Here is a 15,553-nt window from a genome sequence, read left to right as displayed (position 1 = left end):
ACAGAATCAAAGTTAATTTCTTCACATTGCAGACTAGACTATAATGTGTAGAGTAACATGACAAAATGTTATTTTATGTCTTGTCATTATTGCTGACTGGGTTAATTAGACCTATTCATTCTTGTTTACTTCTGTTAATCTTTCATTTACTCATAAAGACCCTCCCCTCCTGAAAAGCTATAAAACGAGGGCTGTAACAGACACTTTATTTCATTCACCTCCTGATCAAAGATGGATCTGCAAATCTCAGTTTTTCTTCTGTTCGTTCTTTTCACTGCAGGTACAAAGACAAATAGTGTTTGTTTATTGATGTTATTATGCTAAATGCATAACATCGATGTCTCTCTGTTTTACTACTAAAGGAGACTCGCTCAGCTGTTACGATTGCTGGAATATGACAGGTTCTTGTGTGGATCAAAATGAGATAACATGCCCCAGTGGATTTTCCCAGTGCTTGAGTGCAACAACAGTATATAAATTTGGTAAGGAATTTGCAATTGCAATCACAGAATATTCTATATAGATTTCTGCTATTTTTATTTTTTCTTATTTACAATATAATTTTTATTAACAAAAAAAAAATTTCTGAACTCTTGAAAAATTACATTATCATAAAGATTGTTTGCTTTTAACACTCACTGCTGCTTTCTACTTTGACATATTTGCATTAAAATAATGTGCAGTTGTACTGGTGTTTTCTTTATTATTCTTTTATTTTTTTTTAGGTCAAACTAGTTTTATTGTGAATTTTAAAAATTGTACTGATTACTGTGAAAGTGGGTCCATGAACTTCGGATTTTTAAAGACATCTTCTTCCTGCTGTAACACTGACCTTTGTAATGTCCAAGATGGTCCAGGTATTGCACTTTACTGACCATATCCAAATGATCTTTAAAGTCTGTGCAAAGTCAATTCTGAGAATGGTTACTAAACACATTATAAATGGTAGAAATGCATTGCTGAAACATGTTACAAAGGCCGTGAACTATGGAGTACTTTATTGTGGAGTTAGACCGTTAAACAATTTCAGTCTTTCAGTCTTTTTTTCAATTTTGATAATTCAAATTTGGCTGGGTGGTATAACACAATTTTCTATGGTGTGACAAACTTAGACCACACATTTAATATTGTTTTACACAGACTTTGAAGTAAACACTTATTTTACATCCAAATGACATTCAGTCAAGACTTAAAATGCAGAGTGGACTTGATTTTCTACCAGGAATTGATTGGATGGCATGAGCTAAAAGAGTGTTTGTTTCATTAGATGTCATTTTTTGTATGAAAAATAAGATAAATAAACACCTAGTATTCCTCTTCTAGATCCGAGCACTAACACTCCCAATGGAAAGAAATGCTACTACTGTGATGAAGAGAATTGTTTGAACACAGTGAGCTGTTCAGGGAGTGAAGACCACTGCTTTACATTACCAGGTAAGAAATTAGAAAAGAAATAAAATGCTAGTTATTGTTTTGTGTCTCTCCATCATTCATTTTAAACATAAAAAAAGAACGGCAGATCACCTATACTGTTCCAGTTGCAAGCTTAGACTAACATTTGCTCTCTCTCTTTTCAGTAAGGAATTTCAGCCAGGAGTTTTTAAAAGGCTGTGTCTCTAAAAGTTATTGTGAACCCCTAATATCTATTCATGGTGAGGGCTTCTCATGCTGTTCAGGGAATCTGTGTAACGTTGCTGAGAACATCACTCAGAGCTTCCTGTTCCTCTGCTGTTCTCTGATCTCCTTCATCCTGCTGCACTGAATCCAGCAGCTCTTCACATTCTACAATGAGACACACTGTACTGTACTGTATTTTTCCCTGTACTTGATTTGGCGATCTAAAGTAATGGACTCAATGTATATTGGATACAAATAAAATATTGCATCACCTTGTTTTTGGGTTTAAAGTATATGAAGCTGTAATTGAACTGAGATAAATCCACACTGAACTAGACTGAATAGAATAATGACACTATTATCTTCTGTAGAGCTGCTCATAGCTGAACTGATTTTCATAACTTCATAAATAATGAACTTTGTAAATCTTTTGTAAATCTGCTTTACAGCTACAATTGAATTTGTTTCATAATTGAAAATTTTTGAATATTAGTAGTTACATTTCTGTTTATTACCATGAAGCTGTTTTGAAAAAAAAAAAAAAAAAATGTATTGTATAAATAGCTATATAAATAAATGTGACTTCACTTAAAACTTAATTGTTATGCCCTAGTACTTGGTAAAAAGTCCCAAAAGATAAAGGAAAAACAATTTCCACCCATTTCAATGCCACAGCGAACCTATAACACAAGAAAATAACTGATGATGAGATGAGGAAATATAGCTTATCATACATTCTGATTCTGTATTTGACACAAGAATTTTCAAAAATGTGTTCTCATGTCATGAAGACAAAGAAGTGGCAATAGAAAATGTGAACTATGAGAACACTATAAAATAATAACTATGAAATAATAATAACAGATACAACTTTAGATTTAGATTTGCTATTTCACAAAAAATGTAGTGAACTAATGTTAACAAATTGAACCATACTGTAAATTGTTACCAAAGAAATACATAAAGATACAATAGATACGCTTCTTGCTGTATTATGAGTTATTTTTGAAGCAATGTTCATTTTAAAAATATTTAGAAATATCATAGCATGCAACCCAGAAACTATGTAAACCACAAACCAAAAATTTAAATGGGTAAAAAAAAAAAAAAAATCCTCCATGGAAGCCAAAGACCAATGCCATTCGAAATGCTGTGAGACTGACTATACTACAGGGCCTTTGAATGCTTGAATCTGATTGGCTGTCGAACGTTCTAATGGTGTGCATTATTTTCAGGGAAAAGCACAGCAAACTATTTTTTAACATTGTGGAGTATACTTAGTGTGACCAATTCTATTGTTTTATAATGGCTTATAATGGCTTAGGTCTTTCTATTCCAAGATTCTGTTAAACATTCATTTTCATGTAAAGACCCTCCCCTTCTGATAGGCTATAAAATGAGCATTGAAACAGACATGTTATTTCATTCAGCTCCTGATCAAAGATGGATCTACAAATCTCAGTTTTTCTTCTGTTTGTTATTTTCACTGCAGGTACAAAGACAAATAGCTTGAATTTTTAATTGTGTACAGAAATAATTGATGTCTCTCTCTAAGTCCCTCTGTTTTATTACTAAAGGACACTCTCTGAGCTGTTATGAGTGTACGGGTCTGACGAGTTCTTGTGAACAACAACAGAGGATGTGTCTCAGTGGATTTTCCAAGTGCATGAGTTTAACAGCACTAACACAAATTGGTAAGTCCAACATGATTTTTTTATATTTGACTGATGAAGATGCTATAATTCACTGATGTTGGAATTTTTGTATTGACAATTGTTCAAAATGAGAAAATGCGTGAGATGATGCATATAATTGTTTTTAATTGCTTTCTACAGCACTGCTCTCTCCTGTATCATTTATGTTTTTAAGGTGACATTAGTTCTCAAGTGAGTATTAAAAATTGTGCTCCTGACTGTCTAAATGGGTCCATGAACTTCGGTGTTGTAAAGACATCTTATTCCTGCTGTGACACAGACCTTTGTAATGCCAAAGATGCTTCAGGTATTAAACTTTGATGGTAATGTGCAAATGACTGTCCTCTTTAAAGTCAGCATCCATTTTACCTCCATATGGCATTCATTTAGGAGAAAAAACTATTTGTTTCATTAGATGTTGTGTTTGTACAGAAAATAAAATAAAATTGTTTACTTATGTAGATCTCAGCTCTAATGTCCCCAATGGAAAGACATGTTACACATGTGATGGGCACAGCTGTTTAAACATAATGAGCTGTTCAGGGAGTGAAGACCGCTGCATTAAAGCAACAGGTGAGCATCTGGAAAAGAAAGATCATTGTCATTATTTTTGTTTGTTAGACATATACAGATCACTTAAAGTTCCAGCTTAGACTAACCTGCGTTTTCTGCCTTTTCATCAGGGAGTTTTGGAGGCCAGACAACAGTTGTAAAAGGGTGTGTCTCAAGTTCTATTTGTGATGCCACAACATCAGTTAGTAGTGTTAATGGCATCTCATGTTGTTCAGGGAACCTGTGTAATGGTGCTCTGAGTGTCACACAAAGCTTCCTGTTCCTCTGCTGTTCTCTGCTCTCCTTCATCCTGCTGCACTGAATCTAGCAGCTCTTCACATTCTACAATGAGACACACTGTACTGAACAGCCTTATGCAAAAATAAATTTCTATGTACAACTCAGTTTGTGTTTGAGTGTTGATTATTATATCTTAAAAGAAAATAGCAACTAATTTTGATAGTTTAGGATCTATTGTTAATTTATAATAATGAGAAACATTTTATATTTTATAAAATATCCATCTTTTCACACTGAGGACAACTGAGGAACTCATTTGCAACTATTATAGAAAGTTCAAATGCTCACTGATGCTTCAGAAGGAAAAATGATGCATGAAGCAAGAGCTGGGGGTGAAAATTTTTCAGCAGAATGAAGATACATTTTTCTTATTTTGCCTAAATATCAGATTTTTTCATTTAGTACTGCCCTTCAGAAGCTACAGAAGATATTTAAATGTTTTCCAGAAGACAAAATAAATTATATTTACCCAGATCTTTAAATTTATAAAGTGTTCACCCCCCTGAGCTCTTAACCCTTACAGTCTTCGTTTTGGAATCACACTCATGGTCTTTGGGGTCTCTAGATCCCAGGCAACAAAACTTAAATTTTGTAACAAAATAATAGTTAAAAAAAAAAATAAGAAAGAAAATGCATTTTTTCTGTTTATTAATGTTTTTAATCCACATTTGTGCAGTTTTCGTAGAATTTATGCTATGTTTTAAATATATATACAACTTATTAAATAAGTATATATTTATAATAGGTTTATATGCAAAAACAGCTTTTTATGTAAAATTCACTTTATAAAATACCGACATTTTAAACTTTCATTCATGGGAATAACATGGATAAATTGATATGGTTTAGTGTAAGATTTTTGCCCATTTTTTGGAAAATGTAGTTTTAAAAGTAAAAAAATAATATAACTTTTACCACTAGATGGCTGCAGAGCACTACTATTTACTAATTGCTATTTGACCAATAAGATATCTTTTTTAAGTTTTTGCAGTTGAGTTCATGTCTATATATTATGAAATCACAATTATAACAATAAAAAATATTTTTTTGTCAAAGTTAAGCATTTTTTGTACTGAAACAAAATCAGTTCTATTACATATTGAGTAGCAGTACACGGCATGAACATACTGTAAGAATGCAACAACAGCAAATGTTTTTTTTTTATTTGACAAATTATAAGAGAGCAGTTTTATGGCCTCCAAATGTAGTCCTGTGTGTTTCATAATATGTAGATATAAAAAAACTTGTGAAAAGATATCTTTCAGGTGGTCAAATAGCAAATAGAGGATCAAAAATCTTACACCAAACTATGTGAAATTATCCATGTTATCCCCATGAATGAAAGTTAGACATGTTGGTTTTTATAAAGTGAATTAAAAAAAAAAAAAACTGTTTTTGTAAAAAAAAACTATAAAAATAGCTATGTATTTATTAATTTATATATATTTAAAAAAAGGTCCTAAATCCTCCAAAAACTGTATACATGAGGAGTAAAAACATTAATAAAGATAGTGTTGACCACCGTACAAAGTCTCATACCATTTGGACAAAGGGAACATTTTTTTTTAATTTGAGCAAACGTCATTCGAAATACCCAGTGAACCGCGTAAGGTTTAATGCATTGTGTTTCCTTTTGGAGCATCAGTGAGTGTTTGAATCTTCTGTAATAGTTGCATATGAGTTCCTCAGTTGTCCTCAGTTTGAAAAGATGGATCTCAAAATCATACAATCATTGTTGGAAAGGGTTCAAATACACAAAAATGCGGAAAAACCAAAGAATTTCTGGGACCTGAAAGATTTTTTTGAAGAACAGTGGGCAGTTTATCTGTTCAGGACAAACAAGGGACTCATGAACAACTATTACTTCAGGTCAATATAAATAAAAAATAACATTCATTTTCTGATTCAACAAGGTGTATGTAAACTTTTGACATAGAAGTTTACATTTTTAGCATAATTAGCAGCAGGTGGCAGCAGAGAAAAACATTTGTATTTGCTGACATAAAACTCGCACTGAAGACTACAGCTCAATGTTTTGCCTTGTTTTGCTTTCATAATTGTGTTGTAGTCATGTAATTTTATTAATCATGTTCATTTATCATTATTATTATTTCCAGGATGAAAATTAGTAATAGAAACATTGTTGTAAATTTACATTGAATTGTTAAATTTACATTAAATTCAAGTGAATGTGGTAATTTTCATTACAGGTTTTTAATTGCCTTACTACAAGCTGGTAAATATCCAAAACTCATAGTACTCATCACATAACATAAAAAATGCAGTTTTTCAAACTGGTTCACATTAGAGGGTTGCTGGTGTAGATGCATACAGTACTTGACCATGAAACAATGACCATTTCTCATTGCATGCACACACATGCACACAAAACCCACATAACCTAACAGGAAATTTGTCATGAGAAACCACAAACATGTCTGTGACAGACATAGAAGTAGCATCTCTCTTGCTTCCCTTGAGTCTAACTGAACTAAAGGGACTTGAGTGAGTTACAGACTCTTCAGTTGTTATAACTACTAACAACTTCGTACAAAAATTCTTGTTTTGCATTTAAGTTTGAAACTATATAAATATATAAACAAACCTAAATTTAATAAGACGAAGTGACTATTTTTAATAATAAGATGTTCATGTCTTTCTTTCTTCAGTCAATAAGAAATTGTTTTTTGAGTTCTCCAAATTCAAAAAATCATCTTACATTGCTGTTTTACCTTTTTTTGGAAAGGGTGATTGATCTTTGCACGTTTACGTTTACTTTGTAAACACTGGGTCGGTACTTCTGCAGAGATGTATGACGATTTTGAAGTTGGAGAAGAAAATGAGATGGGACTTTTTCGACATACTGTCTAGAACCGGAATACAGAGTTCACACAGAGCTAGACAAGATGAGCATTTGAGGTTAAAAAGTATATAAATTGTCAATTTGTTTAGAAAATGACAGATAGTTTGTATATATAAGACCCTTCTTCCTCGATTGTTTAGAGCTCTTTGAAGCTGCATTTAAACTGCATTTTGAAAGTTCAAACTGGCAGTTACCGTAGACGTCCACTACATGGAGGGAAATCCTGAAATGTTTTCCTTGAAAAACAATTTTTTTATCGACTGAAGAAAGAAAGACATGAACATCATGGATGTCAAGAAGTTGAGTAACTATTGTTTGCATGTTAATATAAATGTATTAAGATATAAATATTAAGATGATATAAAAAATATAAAAACATGTAAATATTAAGATAAATGTTGTTCCATATGCTATTTGCATTTAGCCTAGAAACTGTAAACATGAAGTGGAAATGGAAAATACACCTGAAAACCCCAAACCCACAGAGGGGACTTTGCCTCCTCGTTTTAGACATATTCTAATGCCTCTGTGTAGTCTGCTTCTCACGGTTGCATGAATCTGATCTTCAAATAAATGAAAAACTTCGACATTATAAATGCACACATAATCCACAAACACATACTGTGATGTATCTGTGTTATATATGTCTCTGTAATGTTATGCCATTTATCAGACATACATTGCTTTAGAAAATCTACATATGGTCAGAGGTGACAAACAATAGCTCAGCCAGCAACTAAAATTGTAAGCATTTTTGTCATTTGGATGCACATTTTAAATTAGATAACAAGAACCAAAATGTTGGAACTCTTTGCACATAAATTTTTTGGCACATGCTCATGAGACATGAAGTAATTTTTTTATTTTTTTTTCTGACTCACTGATGCCCACACATCCCACATCCCGACCACATTCACATGTCCGCTTTCTGCAATGAAAAAGCTTTAACAACCGTGGAAAACATGAGTTTAAATGTACTGATTTTTCTTTTGACTACGGAAGCCTTCTCATCAAAACCGAATAGATAAAAAAGTTAAAAACAGATAACAATTCTTTTAATTGTTTTACATGAATAGACACGAACAAGCATTTTTTCCCCACAGAACTCTAACTAGAAACAATAACAATATATATAGTAGTAACAATATAGTTGCAGTAATATGGGATACTAAAGTGAAATTAGAATGGGAAATAATCTTTGCCTGTTTTTTTAATAACTTCCCATGATCAAAGATCCTTCTTTGCCATTATTGCCCCCTAGTATATAGGCTATACCTAAAACCTTAACAGCTAACTGTCTGGTTTAAAAGTTTGTAAAAACACAGTTAAATCTGTTTAGTCAAGCCCTCTGTCCCTTGCTGAATTAAAGCAGCCTTGACCTATAGAGTTTCTTCTTCTTCTTTTTTTACAGGTGTTTTACCTGTATTTTGTATTTTGCACTCCCTTTATTGCGTTGTGTTTTAGGGTTATCGGATATGTCTGTCCTGGCAGAAAATTACCCGTTTTTAACAGATTTTTTTTTTTTTTTGATGCTGGTCTATTTGTTGGAACAGAAAATTTAACCTATGTGTCCAAATCTACTTAAGTACTTTGACAGCTTGTGGTTAAAGAGATAGTTTACCCAAATTATATATACTTTTGTTCTTATTTTATTAACCGTTAGCAGGTTGATATACATCCCGTACAAAGATAAAAAATAATAAACTTCTCTTTCTCATTAAATGACAAGTACTTTCTGTTAAACTGCCATTTCCCATAAAGACCCTCCCCTTTTCAGAAGCTATAAGATGAGCGCTAAAACAGGTGCTTTATTTCATTCACCTCCTGATCAAAGATGGATCTGCAAATCTCATTTTTTCTTCTGTTCACTCTTTTCACTGCAGGTACAAAGACAAATAGTGTTTCTAATCGTACTGAGTACAAATATTGGATGTCTTGCTTTATAACTTTCTTTTTTGTAATACCAAAGGACACTCTCTCTACTGTTATGAGTGCATGGGTTCGGATTCTTGTGTAGAAAAACAGGTGATATGTCCCTTTGGCGCTTCTGAGTGTATGAGTACAGCAGTTGTGATACAAATTGGTAAGTCCAATATGATGGAAATTTTATGATTATTTTTGACTAATGGAAATGCTGCTATAATTCGCTGGTGCTGCGCCAGTGAAAATGCAATTTGTCACAAATTTTCCTGGTGGAATTTGCAATCACAAAATATATCTCAGTTTTGTCTACAGATTGCTACAGTAACAATAAAATGTGTATTAACAAAAATGTTTGAAATAAGAAAAGTGCTCATTTTTTTTTAATCTAAAATTGACACATTGTCAGAGATTTACACCTCTCACTAATTCTTTCTACATATTTCTAAACAAATTTTCTGTGAAAAAAATTGTAGTTGAACTCATTTTTCTTGTATCATTCATGTTTTCAGGCAACTTTAGATCCAATGTTAATGTCAGAGGTTGTTCTAATGACTGTGCAACTGGGTCCCTGAACTTTGGCAATGTAAAGATGTCTTCTTCCTGCTGTAACACATACATGTGTAACGTCGACGATGCTCCAGGTATTAGACTTTACAGACAAAGTGCAAATTACTCTTCTTTTAAGTCAACATCATTTTTGTTACTTCCATATGACATTCAATCAGGGAAAAATATGAAGAACTGTAGCATTACATATGTTATATTCGTAACAATTGTTTCCTCCTGTAGATCACAGTAATATGATCTCCAATGGAAAGAAATGTTACTATTGTGATGGATACAGCTGCTCACAGATATTGCACTGTTCAGGGAGTGAAGACCGCTGCATTACAGCAACAGGTGAGAATCTGCTAAAGGAAGAAAATTTATAATAAGTTATTATTTGTGCCTCTTCATTATTAACGGATCTTATATTTGAAACTTCTGATAGAGTTCACATATACAATTGGCCAACTCATGTACCAACTAAGACTGCTAAACCTTTATTTTTGTATTTATTCTTTTTTTTTTTCATCAGGAACTTGGGATGGCCAGTCAAAAGTTGTAAAAGGCTGTGCCTCTAAGGCCATTTGTGATTCTGCCACATCAGTTGGTCATGTTAAGGGCATCTCATGTTGTCAGGGGAACCTGTGCAACAGTAATAAGCATGCCATCCAGAGCTTCATGTATAAAGGTGATGAAACTGTCACACAGAGCTTCATCCAGAGTGTCACTCAGAGCTTTTTGAATAACAATGCCAAGGATGTCAAGTATAATGATGCAAACAGAGCCAAACAGAGCTTCAAGAATAAAGCTGCTAACAGTGACACCTATAACGGTGCTCAGAGTGTCACTCAGAGCTTCCTGTTCCTCTGCTGTCCTCTGCTCTTCTTCATCCCGCTGCACTGAATCCAGCAGCTCTTCATATTCAAGAATAGAATTTAGAGCTTGTATTTCTTTTTGTACAGATATAAGTCTTCAGAATGCTACCACAGAGGACTCATATAATGCAAGCCAATTTTATTCATGCATTTTGAGAAATTAACAGATGTAATGTGAGAAAATAATAAAGAATTTTTAAAAAGTATTTTACAATGATTATGTTTATGATCGATACACCTGAACATCGAGGTACGTTATTGATTACATTAGTGGTTCTTAACCAATTGGGCCCTCTGCAGACTTAAAGAAGTAGTTCACTTCCAGAATAAAAATTTACAGATAATGTACTCACCCTATTGTCATACAAGATGTTCATGTCTTTCTTTCTTTAGTCATAAAGAAATTATGCTATGGTACCCTTGAGTTTGAACTTCTAAAATGCAGTTTAAATGCAACTTCAACGGGCTCTAAACGAATAAAATAAAATAAATCGCTGCAGAAGTACCGACCCACTGTTTAAAAAGTGAATGCGCAAACAAGGTCAAACGCCCTTTACAAAAAAAAAAAAAAAAGGTAAAACAGCCATGTGGGACGATTTTAAAGTTAGTTCAAATTTATTTAATTAGGATAAACCCCTTGAGATGCATCATCTCGTTTTCAAGGGGGTCCTAAAATACATCACGACCATCACAAAAGAACAGTAATAAAATAAACAAGAGTACAATTATACATATTGGAAAAACAAATACATACAGACCACAAACACACACACAAAAAAACAAACAAACAAACAAAAAAAATACAATAATATTAACCGAAATATACCGAACTTTACAACCATTAGATCAAATTGGCAGACATACATTTGAGATTGAATATATTCACATTGTGTCAGCATCATACATTACAAGAGCAGTCAATCACAAAGTAAGAAGACAAGGTATGCTTAAACATCCCAAATGAAGTGATGGATCTAATATCGGAAGGTAAGTTATTCCAATCTAAAGTGGCTTTGAACATAAAAGCTCTTTTGCCAACTGTCTTCTTGGCTCGGGGGACAGAAAAATAAAGCTGAACAGAGTGCCTCAAATGATAATTTGAAGTAATAGGAACAAAATACTGTTTTAAATAAAGCGGGTAATTGTAGTGGATACATTTGAATATTAGTTGAAACCAGTGCATTTGTCTTCTTATATTTAAAGATGGCCAATTCAGGGCATAATACATTGTGCAATGATGAGTGAGAAAAGGGCATCCAAGGACAAATCTGCACAGTCTGGGAAAGTTCTGATTTTACAGAATTTTGGTAAACAACATCACAATAGTCAAAAATCGGAAGTATAAGTTGAGAAGCGAGTTTCCTGCGCACACTATAAGTGAAGCAGTTACGAGATCGATATAAAACATTAATTCCATAATTGACTTTACGTAAGATATGACCAATATGAATTGTTGGAGGAGAAAATGAGATGGGAGTTTTTCGACATACCCTAACTGTACTGACTTGGATTACACAGAGTCCACGCAGAGCTAGACAACACTCTTAAAAATAAAGGTACTTTAAAAGGTTCTTCACAGCGATGCCATAGAAGAACCATTTTCGGTTACGCAGAGAACTATTCAGTCAAAGGTTCTTTAAAGAACCATCTCTTTGTTACCTTTCTACAATCTGAAGAACCTTCTTTTGCCACAAATAATTCTTCAGATGTTAAAGGTTCCCTACGGAACCATTTAGACAAAAAGGGTTCTTATATGACATCGTAAAGCACCTTTATTTTTAAGAGTGAAAACGAGCATTTGAGGTTAAAAAGTATATAAGTTTTACTTTCTTTTAGAAAATGACGGATCGTTTCTCCAGATAAGATCCTTATTCCTTGGCTGGGATCATTTAGTGTCCTTTGAAGCTGCATTTTGGAACTTCAAACTCGAAGGCACCATAGAAGTCCACTATATGGAGAAATATCCTGAAATGTTTTCCTCAACAAACATAATTTCTTTACGACTGAAAAAAGACATGAACATCTTGGATGACAACTACATTATCTGTTAATTTTTGTTCTGGAAGTGAACTACTCCTTTAAGTGGGCTTCAAGTCTTACAGAGATTGCAGGTTTTAAAATTGTTCAAAAGTCCACATCACAACTGGATAAATGGCACAGAGGGACGATATTTTTGGAATCACTGTCAGAGCTGATGAACACTGACAGTCAATCGGAATCCATCCTGCTTTAAAGAGCTCAAGCATTTAATACTTTTTTTTAAGGTTAAAATAAAAAATAGAATGTAAACTATATTACTGCCACCGATCGGGTGTGGATCAGAATGTCATATACCCTTCTCCATTTTATATCCTCTCTTACAAATTAGTTAATTTAAGATGTTTACACTACTGCAACATTCCACTGTTTCTTCTTGCCCATAGCACTCCTTCCTGTAATGTAAGCAAGTGACATCTTAAGGGGACTAGTAATAATACGATAAATGAACGAATGAATGAATAAATTAATAACCTTTCTTCTCTTTCTCTTTGGCCAGCCCTGTAAAAGACCATCCAAGTAGACATGTTGCTGCATTAATGATATATTATTACTTAACAACACAATTTACTTTGTACTTCCAACTTGTTTTTTCCCTCCAACTGTTGCACAATGTTGAAACAGTCGTTTAAATTTTAAAACTGAATTTAGCATAATTTATAAGAAAAACAACACCTTGTATTTGTTGACATGGAACAATTGCTGAAGACTACAGCTCAATGTTTTGTTTTGCTTTGCTTTTCTTTCATAATTGTGTTGTATTCAAATTAGATAACAAGATAGCCAAAATGCTGGAACTCTTTGCATATACAATTTTTTGGCACATGCTCAAGGGACTTACAAGAAGTATTTTGTTTGTTTTTTCTGACTTACTGATAGCCCAAAAAACCGTTGACACATCCCATATCCCGACCACATTCACATGTCCATGCATGTCTGCATTGCAAAAGCTTTAAAAGCTTTGGGGAACATGAGTTTAAATGTTGTACTGATTGTTCTGTTGACCACGGAAGCATTCTCGTCAAAACTGAATATATTTTCTGCTAGTTAAAGCAATACAGGATACTGAAGTGAAAATAGAATAACTAATCTTGGCCGTGTTTTTTTTTTTAATAACTTCCTATAAACAAAGTTCCTTCTTTGCCATTTTTACCACCCAGTATAGGTAAGTTAAGTGTACAGTACAGTATACTTAAACCTAACTGGCTAACTGTGTAGTCAAAAGGTTTGTAAAAAAAAAATGCATAGTTAAATCTCTTGTCAAGCCCTCCTTGCTGAATTAAAGCAGACTTGACCTATGTCAGTTTCCTGTTTTTTGGCGGTTACTATGAAGAAAAAAAAATCTGTATTTTGAAGTTTGCGTATTTTTTGCGTTGTGTTTAAGGGTAAATGGAAATGTCTGTGCAATTAATGTACATTGTGCGGGCAGAAAATCACCAGTACATTTTTCATTTTTTTATGCTTGTTTTGTTGGTGGAACAGAAAAAAACAACACATTTGACCAGCTGAAAGCTAATGTGTTTAAATCTAAAACAAAAATTATGTTACTTCTTAAGAACTTTGACAGTTTGTGGTTAAGGGATAGTTCACCCAAAATCATTGAAAATGACAATTTACTTGTGGAATATTTTGTCCTTTTTTTTTAAATACACCGATGCACCCCCTACTAACAGAAATTCATTCCCTTAATAAACTTTCTCATTAAGTGAAGAGTAAATTATGCAAGCTTAAGTTTTTCAATTCATAAAGTATCTATAATTATTTTGCGTTTAATTATTTTGTTGTCTTTCTGTTAAACTGACATTTTCCCATAAAGACCCTCCCCTTCTCAGAAGCTATAAAGTGAGTGGTGAAACAGACACTTTATTTCATTCAGCTTTCAGGATCAAAGATGGATCTGCAAGTCTCACTTTTTCTTCTGTTCATTCTTTTCACTGCAGGTACAAAGACAAATGTGTTTTTAATGTTATAGAGTACAAATACAGATCATGGATGTCTCACTTAACATAACTTTCATTTTTTATTAATACAGGACATGCTCTCTACTGTTATGAGTGCGTGGATGTGATGGGGGTTTGTATTAAAAAACTGGGGATGTGTCCCTATAACGCAGTTAACTGTGTGAGTTCAACAGTGGTATTAGAAATTGGTAAGTCAAATATGATGTATTGAAATTACTTATGATTTCTGACTGATGGACAAGCTGCTATAATTTACCCATGTAACAAATGCAATTAAAGAATTATTTATATAGTTTTTTGATGTTTAATTTTGCACAATGCAATGAAATTTGTATTAACAAAAAAGTTTTAAACTAAAAAAGCCTCAATTTTGTATTTTCTCTAAATATGCCACATTGTCAGAAAGACTTTTTACTTTTAATTTTAAGCTCTCATTGTTGCTGATTTGACATATTTATAGGCAACATTTTACACTTGGTAACAATCCGATCGTAAAAAAACCTTTGCTCTCCGAAACTAATGCAACACGCATAGAGTCGCTGAGTATCTCTTCAGAAAACGAACGCGCAAGCTGCCGCAAATGAAAGTAAAAGTAAGTAGCAACTTAACAAGACACAACTTGAGCGTCTGCTAGGCCTACTTACTTTCACTTTCTACTCATACACGGCTCAACACACAATCTTAAAGGAGAAGTTCACTTCCAGAACAAAAATGTAAAGACAGTACTCACCCCGTATCATCCAAGATGTTCATGTCTTTTTTTTCTTCAGTCATAAGAAAATTATCTCCATATAGTGAACCTCAGTGGTGCCCCCAAGTTTTAACTTCCAAAATGCAGTTTAAATGCAGCTTTAAATGGCTCTAAACAATCCCAGCCGAGGAAGAAGGGTCTTATCTAACGAAACGATCTGTAATTTGCGAAACAAATCGATAATTTATATCATTTTTAACCTCAAACGTTCCTCTTGTACAGTACTACAGACCAAAAGTTTGGACACACCTTCTGATTCAGGTGTGTCCAAACTTTTGGTCTGACATGAATTCAACTGAAAAAACGTGTGAAAAAATATCTTTCAGGTGGTCAAATAGCAAATAGCAAATAGTGGAGCTCTGCAGCCACCTGGATTTTGCAAAAGATGGGCAAAAATCTTTCACTAAACCATGTGAAATTATCCATGTTATCCC

General features: G+C 33.3%; 3 protein-coding genes across 3 annotated transcripts in view; all 3 read left to right on the top strand.

Annotated features, from left to right (window-relative positions):
* Positions 1 to 231: 231 nt before the first annotated feature.
* On the top strand, positions 232 to 2,111 carry LOC141292091 (phospholipase A2 inhibitor CNF-like). The gene is made up of 5 exons (XM_073824052.1): positions 232 to 280; positions 363 to 482; positions 726 to 857; positions 1,324 to 1,434; positions 1,578 to 2,111. Exons 1-5 carry the CDS (start codon positions 232 to 234, stop codon positions 1,760 to 1,762), a joined length of 597 nt encoding a protein of 198 aa, XP_073680153.1. The 3' UTR covers positions 1,763 to 2,111.
* A 6,898-nt stretch (positions 2,112 to 9,009) lies between these two features.
* LOC141292140 (uncharacterized) lies at positions 9,010 to 10,497 on the top strand. Its single transcript, XM_073824090.1, has 4 exons — positions 9,010 to 9,109; positions 9,459 to 9,590; positions 9,739 to 9,849; positions 10,028 to 10,497. Exons 1-4 carry the CDS (start codon positions 9,022 to 9,024, stop codon positions 10,396 to 10,398), a joined length of 702 nt encoding a protein of 233 aa, XP_073680191.1. The 5' UTR covers positions 9,010 to 9,021; the 3' UTR covers positions 10,399 to 10,497.
* A 3,799-nt stretch (positions 10,498 to 14,296) lies between these two features.
* The window catches only part of LOC141291866 (urokinase plasminogen activator surface receptor-like), a 3,515-nt gene continuing 2,258 nt past the window's right edge, over positions 14,297 to 15,553 (top strand). The window contains exons 1-2 of the mRNA XM_073823880.1: positions 14,297 to 14,347; positions 14,440 to 14,556. Coding sequence (XP_073679981.1) covers positions 14,299 to 14,347; positions 14,440 to 14,556 — 166 coding nt within the window. The 5' untranslated portion in view covers positions 14,297 to 14,298. The remainder of the gene's footprint in view (positions 14,348 to 14,439; positions 14,557 to 15,553) is intronic.

Source organism: Garra rufa, chromosome 19 (genome assembly GCF_049309525.1).
Source record: "Garra rufa chromosome 19, GarRuf1.0, whole genome shotgun sequence".
NCBI classification, from domain to species: domain Eukaryota; kingdom Metazoa; phylum Chordata; class Actinopteri; order Cypriniformes; family Cyprinidae; genus Garra; species Garra rufa.
The sequence above is the reverse complement of the archived record's forward strand: the minus strand, read 5'-3'. Positions and strand labels throughout refer to the sequence as shown.